Raw genomic sequence first — 14,329 nt, forward strand, 5'->3', positions numbered from 1 at the left:
GCTTCGGCTTTTTCTTTCAGTCGCGTTCCCATCCGGGCGATAACTACCTCTACCTACCTACCTACCTCTAAACATCTTCCTCTTCTTTTACTCCTACTCCCGCCTCCCGCCGTTGCTCTCCTTTTCTTCCTTTTTGTCGCGTCTGGTCCCGCGCCTCTGGAAAATGAGATTGGGGTAATGTGCTACATGAGCCTTGTCCCTGTCCTCGAGCGCCGAAGAATAGACGACAGAGATCCGATAGATTGTCACTCGGCGCATTGACATCGGTCCATTTGACACCTGCAGAGAGCCCACTAGGTACCTCGACACAGGTAGAGCCTGCCCACTCACAGGAAGCACGGGCAGCTGACAGCGACTGGAACTGGACCAGTCGAATCGAATCCCAACGCCATTTCCCCTTCGCGCTTGCAATCGCCTCCATTGACGAGTAGGGAACTTCCATCGGCTGTCGGCCCCGTACTTGGCAACACCCTTCCCTCAACTTTACTCCAACTTCCGCCTCTGCAGATTCGCGTTTCGAGATTGTAGAGATTCGAGACTCTCGGAGCTGAGGCTCTTGTCCGTGAGCCCATCCATACCTCTTATCTCCCTCCACTCCCGAACGGCCGGGCCACTGTCAAACATCCGATCTCCTCCCGACTTGGCTAAGCCTGCAGTAGCATTTTGTCTTGCATACGCCTCACCTGCCCGCTGGAGCCAACCGCATGCCACGACTCTGGAGCAGAGGCGACATCACACCAAATAAACTACCCGAAGATCAGAGGAACAAAAAAAAAAAGTCAGACCTTAAGAGCCACCCACCCGCGACACTGGCTGCGCTCTGTGGTTCCTACCAACCTACCCTGAACCCGTTCGTTACCTGTTGTGGCACACCCAAGACCGCCCGCCACTGGCACCAACCCTGGAATGAGGACTCGGCTAGCTGGAACCTCAGAAGACGGCCATCTATGTCCTGTCGAGGCTCCTTTTCCCAATGTCGACTTTTTACTACACCAACAACTCCAACAGGAGCAAGACGTGTACGCGAACTCGACAACAAACGCGACCGCATCCCCGCCGATAGCGCCCACATCAGTCCTTCCGCGACCCTCGCGACCCTCGCAGTCCTCGGCCGCCGAACGAACTAGTCCCGAGTCGCCCTCTGTGCGCCAGTCCCCTACCAAGCGCGATCGTAATCCCGGCCCTTCCTCTATCTCCGGCGCCGGTCCGTTGAATCTCGAGCACCAGTCTCCTTCTCAACAATCGCAAAACCAACAGCAACAACAACAACAACAACAACAACAACAACAACAACAACAACAGCAGCAGTCTTTCTACGCACGAAGTAGGCGGTCCGGCAACTTCAATTGGAAACTGTCACACTCTCGGAATGGATCAATAGAGAAGCCTCCCCCCTCCTTCTTCTCTTCCTCCTTTTCACACTCGCCCTCCACTCCACCGCTCTCCCTCGGAGCCCCTGCGAACGGGGCCGCCCATTCGAAAGAGATGGAGAAGGAAGAGGAGCAAAAATTTGTTGGCAAGCGACCGAGGATACGAAGTCCATGGGCCATCACATTCGTGACCCTGCTCATCTCGATTCTGGGTATCGGCTTTCTGGCCCTCGTCCTGAATTCCTCCTTCACGCGACACATTGATCCCAAGGGTTGCCGCATGTCGTACATGCGCCCTGGCTACGCTAAATTTGACGATTTCGACACGGAACATACTCGTTTCGCAAGCAAATACTCGCTATACCTTTATCGCGAACTGGGCATCGAGAATGATGCAAAGGTATGGGATGAAAGACCTTTTAGTGTACCATTTCCTCCCCCCTTTTGCTTACTTTACCTCTGTAGGTCAGGGGTGTTCCCGTCCTCTTCATCCCCGGAAACGCCGGTAGCTACAAGCAAGTTCGACCCATCGCCGCTGAAGCCGCCAATTACTTTCACGATGTATTACAACAAGACGAATCTGCTGTCAAGGCTGGTGCTCGAAGCCTCGACTTCTTCACAGTCGACTTCAACGAGGACATTACTGCCTTCCATGGCCAGACCCTGCTCGACCAAGCCGAGTACCTGAACGAAGCGATACGATATATCCTTTCGCTTTACCTTGATCGAACTCGCTCCGACCGAGACCCCAACCTGCCAGATCCGACATCAGTTATAGTCTTGGGTCATTCAATGGGTGGTGTTGTTGCCAGGACCATGCTCATCATGCCCAATTACCAGGCCAATTCCATCAACACAATCATTACCATGTCCGCCCCGCATGCTCGCCCCCCAGTTTCTTTCGACAGTGAGATTGTCAAGACGTACAAGGATATCAATGACTACTGGAGACGCGCATACTCCCAACAATGGGCTAACAACAACCCTTTGTGGCACGTCACTTTGGTTTCCATTGCGGGCGGTGGTTTGGATACCGTTGTGCCATCGGATTACGCCAGCGTCGAATCACTTGTCCCCGATACGCATGGCTTTACCGTGTTCACTACCAGCATCCCAAACGTATGGACGAGCATGGATCATGCGGCAATCTTATGGTGCGATCAGTTCCGCAAGGCTTTGGTAAAGGCAATTTTCGACGTCGTGGACGTCAACAGAGCTGCCCAGACGAAGCCAAGGGCCGACAGAATGAGGGTCTTCAAGAGGTGGTTTCTTACAGGAATGGAGGAGGTGGCGGAGAAAACTGTGCCGTCCAAGGATCCTTCGACGCTGCTTACTCTCGAGGACAACCTGAGTTCCGTGATTGCGCAAGGGGAGCGCTTGGTGTTGAGGAGTCTGGGCGCGAGCGGCGCAGTGCGCGCTCATCTCTTGCCCATCCCTCCGTCAGGATCGCCTGAAGCAAAGCGCTTTACCCTCTTAACCGACCACAAACTGGATGTTTCAAGCGAAAGCGGGAGGCTAGAGGTTTTGTTCTGCAGTGTATTCCCAATGCAGCCTGGCCAGGCTGTAGCAGGCTTTGCGGCTCAGATTAACCTTGCTGGGGACAGTAGCGCTTCCACAAGGTTGGCGTGTAACAATGCGGCCTCGGATGTTGTTACTCTCCCAGCATCCCTTCGATCGTCGCAGTACCCCTTCTCTAAAGAAGGCGAGCCCCCGAAAACGCATTTCTCATATCTTCAGTATGACGTTGAGGATATCGCTGAGCATCAGTACGTTGCTGTAATCGAGAAGACCCATACTCCGACCCCAGGCTTTGTGATCGCCGAATTTAGCGATGTTTCTCAGTCACATCGTACAAGGCATATCAGTCTTCGGCGGCTCCTCGCTTTCGGCATGAAATTCCGCCTCCCGTCCTCGCGACCGATGGTCTCTGAACTCAAGGTTCCCACTATGCAGTCAAGTCTGTTGGCATACAATTTGGAAATCAGCGAGCAAAACTGTGGTAAACAACAGGAGCTCTTCGCCCCGTTGATCCGACAGTATCTGACGGAGCCGTACGAGTCCAAGTTCTTCGTTAACGCAAGGGAAGCCGCAGTGAGCATTCATGGTGTGGCGCCATACGTGCCTCCGCCACTGAAGAGCAGATCGACGGAGGATGGCCTCAGTTTCCAGTTTTGGACTGATCCGACCTGCGCCTCCAACATCAATATCAAGATGAGCATTGATGTCATGGGCAGTCTGGGCAAACTTTATATGCGATACCGGACGGTATTTGCTGCGTTCCCACTGCTGGTGGTTACTCTGGTCCTGCGCAAGCAGTTCCGCATCTATGACACTACTGGCGTATTCATCTCTTTCTCTGAGAGTTTAGATCTGTGCTTGAGGCAGTCGATTCCCTTGGTTCTTGCCTTTCTCACGTTTCTATCCCTGTTCATCTGGAACTCATCATCGTCGGCGACTGCAAACATTTGGAACTGGGCCAATGTCACATCTGGCGCGATTGACTTTCACCAGAACGACCTCCTTATTGGAACACAAGATCCTTTCTTCTGGTTCTTGGTACCGGTAATTGGGCTCATCTGTGTTGGAATCTGCACCGTGTTCAACTACATGACTCTCACCCTTGTACACATCTTGAGCACAGCTGTCAGCCTCTTGAGCTTCCGGCCTGGGTGGATTCGCAACGACGAAAGACGCAAAGCCCTGCCGCTCCCTGCGTTCTATCCGACTTCACCAAGGCGGCGGATGGTCACCACCGCCATCTTGCTAGTCCTCGTTTCGACTCTGATCCCTTATCAGTTTGCATACTTGGTGTGTTGCTTGGTACAGCTGACCACCACGGTCCGGGCACAAAGACTCGCCTCAGACCTAAGATCAGCCGCCAACTCCAACTTTTACAACTATGTCCACTCTATTCTTCTGCTTATGCTCTGGATCCTTCCCATCAACCTCCCCATTTTGGTGGTCTGGATCCATAACTTGGCGGTTCACTGGCTCACCCCCTTCTCTTCTCATCATAATGTCCTATCTATTATGCCTTTCATCATTCTCGTGGAAACGTTGACCACGGGCAAAATGGTCCCCAGAGTGAATAGCCGATTCAAGCACTTCACTAGTGTCCTGCTATTCGGTATCGCCCTCTACGCCGCCATCTACGGCGTTTCGTACGCCTACATGCTGCACTATTTGGTCAACCTGGTAGCCGCCTGGCTGGCCATTGTTCACTCGACATCGGACAATTGGTCGGTACTTTCTGGCATAAAACACATCAGCTGCACCCTGTTCGATGCGGGAAATACCAACAATGTCGGCGGCGTTAACGGAACTAATAACACAATGCTTGCCGAGGACTGTAAAATGAGAAAGGAGCCATGACAGGGAGAGAAGAGGAAACGTAGAAAAAGAAGAAGAAGAAAGAAGACCGTGGCTTTGATATCACTCATCGCATCCCATCCCATTATCGATGACGGATTAATGTCTCCCTGCCGTCTACCGTCTCCTGTTCTCCTGTTGCGCCACGCGTCAAACAACAAACAAGCAAGCAAGCAGAGAGTTCCACACACGCAAGACCGTTATAGACTTATATACCACACATCCCATACATACATACACACACATACCACATACATACATACCCCATTTGATACCCCCCACAAAACGACGGGCCGTGGCTGATGATTTTGTTTCAGCACGCGCCTCATCATTAGTCTTGACCGACTGGCTTTTTTCAACTTGGCTTTTGCTCGCGCGTATTTTGAACTACCACTTGTACATATACACATCTATATAACTGTTCGACGAGTTGGATAAACATCCATCCCCAAAGGGAACAAATATGAAGGATGTTAATTGCTATCTCTTCTCTCCCCGTTCGTTATCTTGCTGTACAATGTGTTTTTTCCTGTTTTCATTCCACATTTCTGGTATTATGTCCCTATTCGTACCGGTACTAAACGGCACGAAGACCTTTGTCATAACGCCGACGCCAGACACCGTGAACTCGTAATGTTTCGATGGAAAAGGGAAATTCAAATCTTTTCAGGGCTTGATAGGGCCTTGGTCAGAAGCCCTACTTCAACAGATACGGTCCGATGGTGTAGTTGGTTATCACGTCAGTCTAACACACTGAAGGTCCCCAGATCGAGCCTGGGTCGGATCAAACAAAAATATCTTTTTGTATCTTGGATTTCTTTGGGGGCGCTAATATGGGAGTCGCTTTTTGCACTTTCATTTTGAGTTTATGTTCATCACAACTTCTCAGTCAGTACGGTCCCAAGTTTTGCAGCGGTTTCTTGGTGGTAGGCCCCGCTTAATCTTTCTGCCGCGGTTTCAACCGGCGACGTTTTTAACCAACAGCTAGTTGCAGTGATACACGACGGATGTTAACATGGAGTGCTACTAATGTCTTTCCCGAAATGAGGTTATGGTGGCTGGTAGCACGATGAAAGGACATGTTGCAGACAATCTCCTTCGGTACTGCGTTCTCAAAAAATCATATTTTCCAGCCACGCCTCCTTGGTAATTTTCTTGTGTTCTTTGGTATTTTCAACCTCTTGTTATGCTACGTCGAATGGTCCATTATCCCGTGCGCAACTGTAGAGATATTTATAAACCAGCCAGCCATCTCCCTCACAAGCCACAACCGGTCCTTTTTTGAACAGATTCACTCAATCCCCAACTCCTCCTTCCTCTTCCTAACCTCCTCCACCGCCCCCTCCGGATCACTAACCGTCGGATTCCTCAACTGCCACGCCATCACCACCTCCAGCGCCTGCCCCATCCACTTCCCTGGCTTGACCCCCAGTGCCTTTGCCAGCTGCTTGCCATCAATGATCCGCTTCACGCTCGGCGCATCCATCAGGTCCATTTCTACCAGATGATCCAAAAAGGCTTGCCACTCCTTTAGCACATCCTCCACCGTCTCTTTACCTTCACTAGTGGTCCGCTCAGCAACATCCACGAGCACAGCATACAAAACCTGCAGTCGCCAGTTGGCGCCTGCGCCCGGTCTCGAATCCCACTCCCGGATCGCCAAGCCCAACCTGTCCCTCTCCATCTTCTTCCCCTCATCGCCAGCAGCAGGACGAACGACCAAGTCGCGCATAGCGAGGATCGCCGTGCGATTTCTGTGCGACGCCGTGATTACGTCCGTGAGCTTGTTGGGCGCGCGGTAGCCTTCGCGGGCCGCCTGGGTGGCGAGCGGCGGGGCAGGTTTGCCGCCCTTAAGGGGAGGGTCGTCGGGCAGAGAGGCGAAGGGGACGAGGGCGGCGAGGTTCCAGGCGAAGTAGGCGGATTCTGGAGAGGTGACGAGGAGGGAGTAGATGGAGCCTGGGGTAGCGAGGGTGGTGGAGAGAGAGTGGAGGGTTTGGTAGGCGATGGGCCAGGAGGTGAGCGGAGGGCGCGGGAAGTCCGAGCGGGCGGAGTCGGTGAAGAGCGTGTGGTAGAGGGAGAGGTTGTTGATGTAGGTTAGGGAGGAGAAGGGGTCGGGGCCTGGCAGTAGGTGGTGTTAACATTTGGTAGAAAGATTGTAGTTGGAGGAGAGGAAAAGAAAAGACTTACCCTTGAGCATCTTCTCCAACTCGACACCGACTCGCTCTCTGCTAATCTTCAGCTTGAGAGCTTCCAACACCCTCTCGTCACCCATGACCGCCTTTGTCTCCTCGTCAATTGTAAAGCCAAGCCTGCACGCAAATCTGATGAGCCTCAGCACTCTCAGCGGGTCGTCCATGAACGTCTGAAGCGGCTCCAGCGGCGTCCTGATCAGCTTCCTTTCCATATCCTTCATCCCACCCGTAAAATCCTCCACCTTGCCAGTGTGCAAGTTATAGAACAAGGCGTTAACCGTCGCATCCCTTCTCAGCGCGTCCTCCTCGGCCGTCCCAAATTCGACCTGCGGGTGTCTGCTATCCTCGGTATACGTCTCCTTGCGCAGGTTGACAAGGTCGACGTCCAACCCGAAAAGCTTGATGGTAGTCGTCTCCAGGTGCTTGCTCTTGTCCGGGTTGCGCGCGATCTTGTGCAGATTGCCTACGTCGGCGGGACCGATGGAGTGGCGCTCCCGATGGGCCGGGTCGGCATCGCAGTAGTCGCGCAGACGCAGGGCGAAGGCTTCGCCTGTCATGTTGTTGATAGCCACATCGATGTCGTTGCTTTCGGTCCCGAGGAGCTTGTCGCGGACCCAGCCGCCTGCCCATCGGAGAATCACCGGCTCGTTGACGTTCTTGCCCTCCTTCTCTCCTTCGGCGGCTTCTTGAGACTCGTTAATGTACTTGGCAACGTCGATGAGGAGACCCTTGAGCTGGGCCTCGACCGCGTTGAGCGGGATGCTCTGGTCCGTGAAGACTGCGCTGTCAGCCATGACTGCTTGCCGTCTGGTTCTAGCAGCAACAATGGCAGGAGGGGTGGTGGCTCTTATAGTCTGCCTCTTTGCTGAGTCGCTCGCTTGAGCTTCAAGGTGAGCGGGAGCTTGTGGTTCGGGCTTGTTGTCGGGTGGTGGGGTGGGTGAGGAGAAGTCGCCAAATTTGCGCTTCATGAGGAAGAAGGGAGAATGACAAGATCGTCTCAGTGGCAAGCGGCAGAGACGAGAAAGCATTCGCCGTTTGGTTGTTCTACTGAGGGATGGATGTCACTTCCCGTTTTACAAGGCTGTCTCTTGTTGTCAAGGTAAGTGAAATGTAAAGTGAAAATGTGGAGTGCAGGCTTTGAATTGCTGGGAGGCCGACCGCTTGATGGACGGGACAGCTGGTTTGTTACTTCCCAACACGCCGATGACTCAGTCCGAGTCACGAAATCAGCAGCAATAGACACAATAATCTGGAGAACAGAAAGGCTCAAGGTTGTATGCTCTGCAGGTTGTACGATTATCGATGAAGCTCAATTAGTTGAACGTCCAGGCACGGTGCCCACACAGTATACTTTACGGTGCAGGTGAAATCAACACCGGCCCCCTTTGGAGTCCATCTTCAGCTGTTGTCAATGCCTTCTTTTGACAATGGATACTACTAGTTCATTTATAGGTAACAGAAAATCCGACCAGAAATGACCCGTCTTGGCCTCGCCTTCTATAGTAAGGAAAATGAGCATACGTAACTCCCATATTACCCACATTAAGCTTCTCCATTTCTCTATATATATCCACCTCAGGCCGTGGCCTCCTCATTCTTTTCCTGCGCCGGCGCCTCAGTAGCCGCCTCTACCGGACCCAGAGAGTTCCCGGGTTCCGCCTCAGCGACAGGCTCTGTTGCAGGCTCAGGTTCAGGCTCATCCAGAGCCAGATCTTTCCTCAACTCGGGCAAGAACCGATCGATCCTCTTCCACGTCTCATCCCATAGCTCCTTGCGCTCCGGGTTCTTGCTTGGTGGTACAAGATAGCCGTTACTCGACATGATCAGCAGCACATTTTTCAAGTTCTCCGGTACGGCCTCCTCCTATGACGCGCAAGATCGTTAGATTTTCTGATATTCGTCGTCCCGGGAATCCAAGCCGCATGTTGGGTGTAACTTACCAAGCTATCTCCCTGTCCACTGTTCATCAACCGATCCATGATTTCAATGATCTTCAACCACAGATCCAACATGCCATCCCACTGAGACAGCATTACGAGGTACTGTAAGAAGACCTTGGACAGTAACGACGCCGCCTGCACGCGCGTCTCGCTCATGCCGTCGCGGTCGGACGAGAACACCTCTGGCTTCAACAGTACGAGAATCAGGGGGAACAAAACTTCGCCAAAGATAGCTGTCCACTCCGAGTGGTCCTCCGAAGTGAGCTCCGGCGAAAGGAGGGACCTCTGCATGGAAGCAAAGGCCAGATGTCGTACTTCACGGCAAGGGTTGGTGCACTGCGTGGTGAGCGACTTGAAGATGGGTAGCCAGTAGGCGGACCATGCTGTTGTAGCGTTAGCACTCCATGTAGATTCCCGTTCAATGATACTGCTCTTTGAGGACTTACCCTCGTTGCTTTCCAGGTGTGACTGCTTCATCAGATGCGGAATACGCTCCGTCATCTGCGAAATGATGTGGATAGCCTTAATTCCCCGCGCCACCACCGCGTTCTCGCTAGGCTTCTTGTCCTGCTTGATCGGCCTGACAGGCGTCTTCCTGCCGCTCTTCTTTGCAGTACTATCCGCCCTCTGCTCCTCGATCGCACCAATGCTAGCCATGGATGCGAACTCGTTGAGCAGCCCAATCGCTGCCTCATAATTATCTGCAATGATCGCCGATGGTGTGCCCGATACACCGCTCTCAAGGATTTCGAAAACCGCAGGCGCCGAGTCAGAGTTGGTGGCCAAGGTCCTCAAAATCACCCAGAAGTCGGGTGAAGTCATCATCTCGCTTTTCAGAGGGCATGGCTTTTCTGTGCACTCCTTTAACCCGCGAAGAACAAGAGACGATGTCTTGAGCAGGATCTCCTTGGAAAAGAGGGATACGGTATGAAGCAGGATGGGGACCCGGATGAGGTCAAAGTCCTGGCAAGTCGTCAGTGTCTCGTTTTTGCAGCAAACAATAAGCTTTCGACCGAGCACTTACATAGCTGGCTTGAAGCAAGGCAAAGAGATAGTACGTCGCCCTCTCAATAACAATAGGATGGTAGTTGTTGAAGTCGCGCACAATGGTGTGGATAGCTCCAATGACCCGCTTGCCCAGCAGCTCGATGGTCTCGCGGTCACGAAGAGCCAACACTGTGCAGTACTCAATGACATAGACAAGAGTCGGGTCATAGGCAGCCGTATTCTGACGCGCCTTCTGGCCGTTTGTCGGAGAGGAGGGGGGGATGTTTTCTGCCTTCACAGTCATAACAGCCCCTTCGGGTCCGTTGTCATCAGGAATCTGAGCAAGCAGCGCATCCACAAGCGCCTCAAGGTCCTGCGGTGGAAGTGTCCTGAGAAGTACAGTGTTAGTTGCAGTTTTGCCAGGGTAATCTTCGATGCACTAACGAGATGTTGGCAAAAACATCGCCAATGTGGCACTGATTGACGCAGTCAACGGTGCAAAGGGTGCTCTCCAGCTCTTCGTCCGACGGCTCAGGCGGGTCGTCCGCCGCATAGCTCGAGATGTACGAGGTGAAAGCGGAGAAAAAGCTGGTTTCGTTCTGTTTCTGCCGGTCGATTACGTTGGAGGGGCTCTGCAGCGGTATCGCTGGCAAAGCAAGTCGGTCTGGTTCCGTCGAGAAGAAGGGCGGTATTAGTGAATTAACAAATAGGTTGAGCCATATCCGGACAATCTGTTTACGATTAGCATCAAAACACTTCCCTCACTCAGCCAGGAACACTCACATATTTCCAACTATTCCGAATGATATGCTCCGAACCTGTCACCACGCGGAACAGGACAAGCGTAGCCAGCTGCGGCCGAACATCTCTACCGAACTTGACCGCCAGCTCGCTCACCATAACGCTGTTCTCGCCAACCTGGACCTCGGTGTTGAGCTGTGTGTTGGACAGCGACTCGCTGCTCAGCGTCGAGATCAAGCTCAGGCGGTAGACGAGCTCATCCAACGCCTCTGAATTGCCATACTTGGTAGCAATCCGCGCACACTCATCGAAGCCGGTGATAACCCTGGCATACACCGTGTCGTCGGTTGCCGACATGAAGACAAAGAACAGGCAAGAGATGATGGCATTCCACGTCGTGTTGAAGATATCGGCATCGTAAATATTCGTGTCACAGAGGACCAGCGGGCCAGCCGACTCCGTCTTGAGAAGGAGCTCCTTCCATGCGTAGTCAAACCCATGTTGATTATCGTGCTCTTCGGGCAAAATGATCTCGTTGGACTTGATGGCATCATATATGTCTTGCAAGTATTCGGGTGCGAAATCCTTGCCGCCGTTCTGCCCGCGCAGATTGCGGGCAAAGTCTGTATAAGTCATGCGAGCATGCCCCCTAAAGTTGGGGTTGTGCTGATCCGTGTTGAGCATGATGATCGCATACGTGAGAATGTAGACGGCGTCCTTATCTGCCACGTCTTCAGGAGTACTACCGGCGCAGTACTTTTCTGCGAAGGAGGTGACGATGCGCTCGATTAGCTGTGCCTCACCAGGCAAACGGAAGGTTTCCAAGAGAACTCGCAGCGCCTCATCGACACGCTTGCCGGTGAAATCCATCATACCGATGAAGTGGTCCAGGATCGCCTCATTTCCTCTTTTTGAAATGAACTCGCCGAGCATCTTCTTATTAACCCTGGAAGTCCCCTTCAGAAACGTCGCAACGCACACAGGGTCAGTATCGCTGGCGATGATCCCTTTTTCTTTCAAGTAGGCCAAGCCTCCCTTGGGGTTCTCATTAAACTTGTTCGTCCCCTTGATGATCACCTTTTTCCTCGCCCGCCTTTCCCTCAGTTCTTCTGGGTCGGGAAGACCCTCCGTTTCCGGCGCCTGATCCAGCCTCTCGGCGATGTACTGGATAAAACGAAGAAGCGCATCCAGACACAGCGGTGGAACACTGGTGGTGCTCCACGTTGCCGAGTCTGGGAGGGCATTTCTTGCTAGCAGTCCGATCAGGTCCTCACAGAGGTCCACCCGATCTTCGTCGCAGTCGTAGTTGACAAACAGTTCTACCATGAAGCTTGGCATTCGTACAAGAACACCAATATTTTCTACCATGGCCTGTCTGGCATCTGGTTTTCGGGCGCCTCCTTCGAGGCCCAGTTTCTGGCGGTCCTTGACTGGAACAGGCGTCGACCGGCCACTACCGGCCTGTGATGGTGGCGGCTTGACAAGCTTGGGTGCCTGAGGAATACCCGAATAGAGACTTGGGTCAATGCCAGGTTCCCGAGGGATTTCAACGGCTGGATGTAGGCAAGCGACCAAGTATGACAAATACAACTCTTGTTGGAGCTTGAGAACCCCCCTGCAAGTTGAGAGCAGAGTACCAGCAACAACCAGCGCCTCTTGCAAGACAGCCATGTTATCCGACCGTACGAGCTGGAAAAGGTAGGAGCACAGCTGGTCCTCTGCAATGGTGGCGAGCGCGGGATGTCTGGCAATGGATGGACCAGCAACCTCAAGAGCAACATGGATGATGCGGAGCGCCATGACCCGCATCTGATCAGGATGCTTACGGTCATGGGGGTTGAGGAAGCTCACGAGAACGCGGAACAATTCCCTAACGGATGGTAGTGAGTAAGGGCGGAGATCAATGGACGCAGTGCTCCCAGTTCCCGAGCTGGTGCTGCTGCGACGAGCGTCTGCTGCACTCGCAGTGCTGCTGCGATCCCCATTTTCCGTCTCAACAGCTGTAGAAGGCCGCGGATCAGCAGAAGACGTAGCCGTTCCCGGCCTTTCGTTCCCCTGCGCTACTAGCAGCTCCGTAGCCACTGGAGTGACCGGGACGTCCGTTCCGTTGGCGACAGGGTCCAGCTTAACACTATCCATATCGCCGCTAGTCTGCCGGTCTAGTGCCTCGCTCTCCTCGCCAGCTTCCACCTCCAAGTGCTTCAGATCCTCAAAGATGATCTGACACATGCGGACCATAGACGCTTCCGCCGTCTGCCTCAACACCGCCGAGAACCTCGACCGGGAGCAGATGGTGAGACCCCGACCCATCATGTCGCAGACGCTCTCGTCGCTCAGAATGTCGCCGCCAGGCCCAGCCAGCATGTTCTCCATCAAGTGTAATATCATGAGCAAGACAACCTCCTCTTGCGCCGAGTCGCTAATGTCGAACTGGCAGTGGGTGATGGCTGCAGAGAGAGACTGCATGGCCAGGGCGAACCGAGGAGATTGGGGCGCGATGAAGCCATAGGACAGAAACTTTTGGATAGCACGGAGCGCAAGAATCGTGATCGGAGCGGCGGTGCCCTTGGCTTGTATAATCTGGAGGAACGGGTAGAGTAGGACTAGGGCATCGAACTGGTGGATATCTGTGAGTATGCGATTAGCCCAAAAGTTTGATCATTGGAGGCCTTTCTGCCTTTCCATTGACATGACGCGAGCAACAGCGTCGTCTGTATAGCTACCTTTGACGCCCGTCAACTCCTGTCGAAGCCTTCCGAAGCCTGATATCAGCGGATTGTCCAATATGCTCTTCCCTTTCTTCCCCCTTAAGCCCCATCGGTTGGTAGCCAAGTCACTGGAGTCATCAGCGGCCGAGGACCCAGCCATCTTCTTCTGATCGCGACGCAGAGCCGGGCCTGAAGGGGGAACCAGCTGGATCAGGTTCGGGCTGCCCCCCAAGATGGCTGACACGGACGAATGCGGCGAGCGGGCATGTTTCTGAATAGCGGACGTGATCGCAATACACTCGGATATGACGAGGGAGACCGGGTCGACTGCCACGGAGACAGGGCGGCTGCGGTACTGCATGCGCGACGACGAGAACATCGGGCCTTTGCGGGAGACGGAGATCGGCGTGCCGGGTGCTTGTGCTGCTGCTAAGACAGCCGAGTCCGCGAGGGCAGCTGGGTGGTCACCCGCATCTCGACTCATGCTGCGACTGCCGGTCTTTCTTTTGGCGTACTATTTGGAGGGGTCGTGGAGGTTCGGGCGGCCGTCGTCCTCGGTGAGCCTTCAAAGAGAGTGACAGCGTCGAGTGTTTGCAAATGTTCGGAGTTGTAGACTATTTAGAATGTCGTGGTCAAGTTAACAGCCAGAGTGGGAAGGGGGGGCTACCTTGGTGTGACAGGTGGACGGTGGCCAAGAACTAAGGTACCTCTAGCGCAGGTAGTAACAAATGTCCTTTGGAGATCCAGTACTATGTACACCTACCTATCAGTGGCCGCCGCGGCTGACAACTAATACTACGCCAAGTTACCTACCTATTATACCTCTGTGTACACTAGACTAGTCTGATGTATAGAAGGGATGTACCTCGCCAACGGCAGTGCTCTTGTGACAACACGGAGGGTTTTGAGTCTTGCTCCTGTCCTTTTTTGTTTTTCGTTTTTTTCTCTTCAAGAACAGATATCGCTAATCACAAACTTGTATGCATGTGCTTACCTATGCAAATTTTAGGGGGAGCACATTT

The 14,329-nt window shown here is 53.3% G+C and overlaps 3 protein-coding genes and 1 non-coding gene across 4 annotated transcripts; 2 read left to right on the forward strand and 2 right to left on the reverse strand.

Moving 5' to 3' along the window:
* Window positions 1-72: 72 nt before the first annotated feature.
* Window positions 73-5,208, forward strand: NCU08021 (GPI inositol-deacylase). Its single transcript, XM_957598.3, has 2 exons — window positions 73-1,770; window positions 1,836-5,208. Exons 1-2 carry the CDS (start codon window positions 907-909, stop codon window positions 4,740-4,742), a joined length of 3,771 nt encoding a protein of 1,256 aa, XP_962691.1. The 5' UTR covers window positions 73-906; the 3' UTR covers window positions 4,743-5,208.
* Window positions 5,209-5,452: 244 nt separating this feature from the next.
* Window positions 5,453-5,526, forward strand: NCU15178. The gene has a single exon. It is a non-coding gene; the product is annotated as a tRNA-Val (tRNA).
* Window positions 5,527-5,814: 288 nt separating this feature from the next.
* Window positions 5,815-8,172, reverse strand: NCU08022 (poly(A) polymerase). Its single transcript, XM_957599.3, has 2 exons — window positions 6,927-8,172; window positions 5,815-6,857 (listed from the first exon to the last, which is right to left on the reverse strand). The coding sequence occupies exons 1-2, from the start codon at window positions 7,957-7,959 to the stop codon at window positions 6,031-6,033; spliced, it is 1,860 nt and encodes a 619-aa protein (XP_962692.3). The 5' UTR covers window positions 7,960-8,172; the 3' UTR covers window positions 5,815-6,030.
* Window positions 8,173-8,315: 143 nt separating this feature from the next.
* Window positions 8,316-13,981, reverse strand: NCU08023 (cytohesin-2). The gene is made up of 7 exons (XM_957600.3): window positions 13,323-13,981; window positions 10,642-13,226; window positions 10,303-10,589; window positions 9,896-10,247; window positions 9,318-9,834; window positions 8,872-9,254; window positions 8,316-8,794 (listed from the first exon to the last, which is right to left on the reverse strand). The coding sequence occupies exons 1-7, from the start codon at window positions 13,789-13,791 to the stop codon at window positions 8,507-8,509; spliced, it is 4,881 nt and encodes a 1,626-aa protein (XP_962693.3). The 5' UTR covers window positions 13,792-13,981; the 3' UTR covers window positions 8,316-8,506.
* Between the last annotated feature and the right edge of the window lie 348 nt (window positions 13,982-14,329).

This window comes from Neurospora crassa, linkage group IV, assembly GCF_000182925.2.
Source record: "Neurospora crassa OR74A linkage group IV, whole genome shotgun sequence".
In the NCBI taxonomy this organism is placed as follows: domain Eukaryota; kingdom Fungi; phylum Ascomycota; class Sordariomycetes; order Sordariales; family Sordariaceae; genus Neurospora; species Neurospora crassa.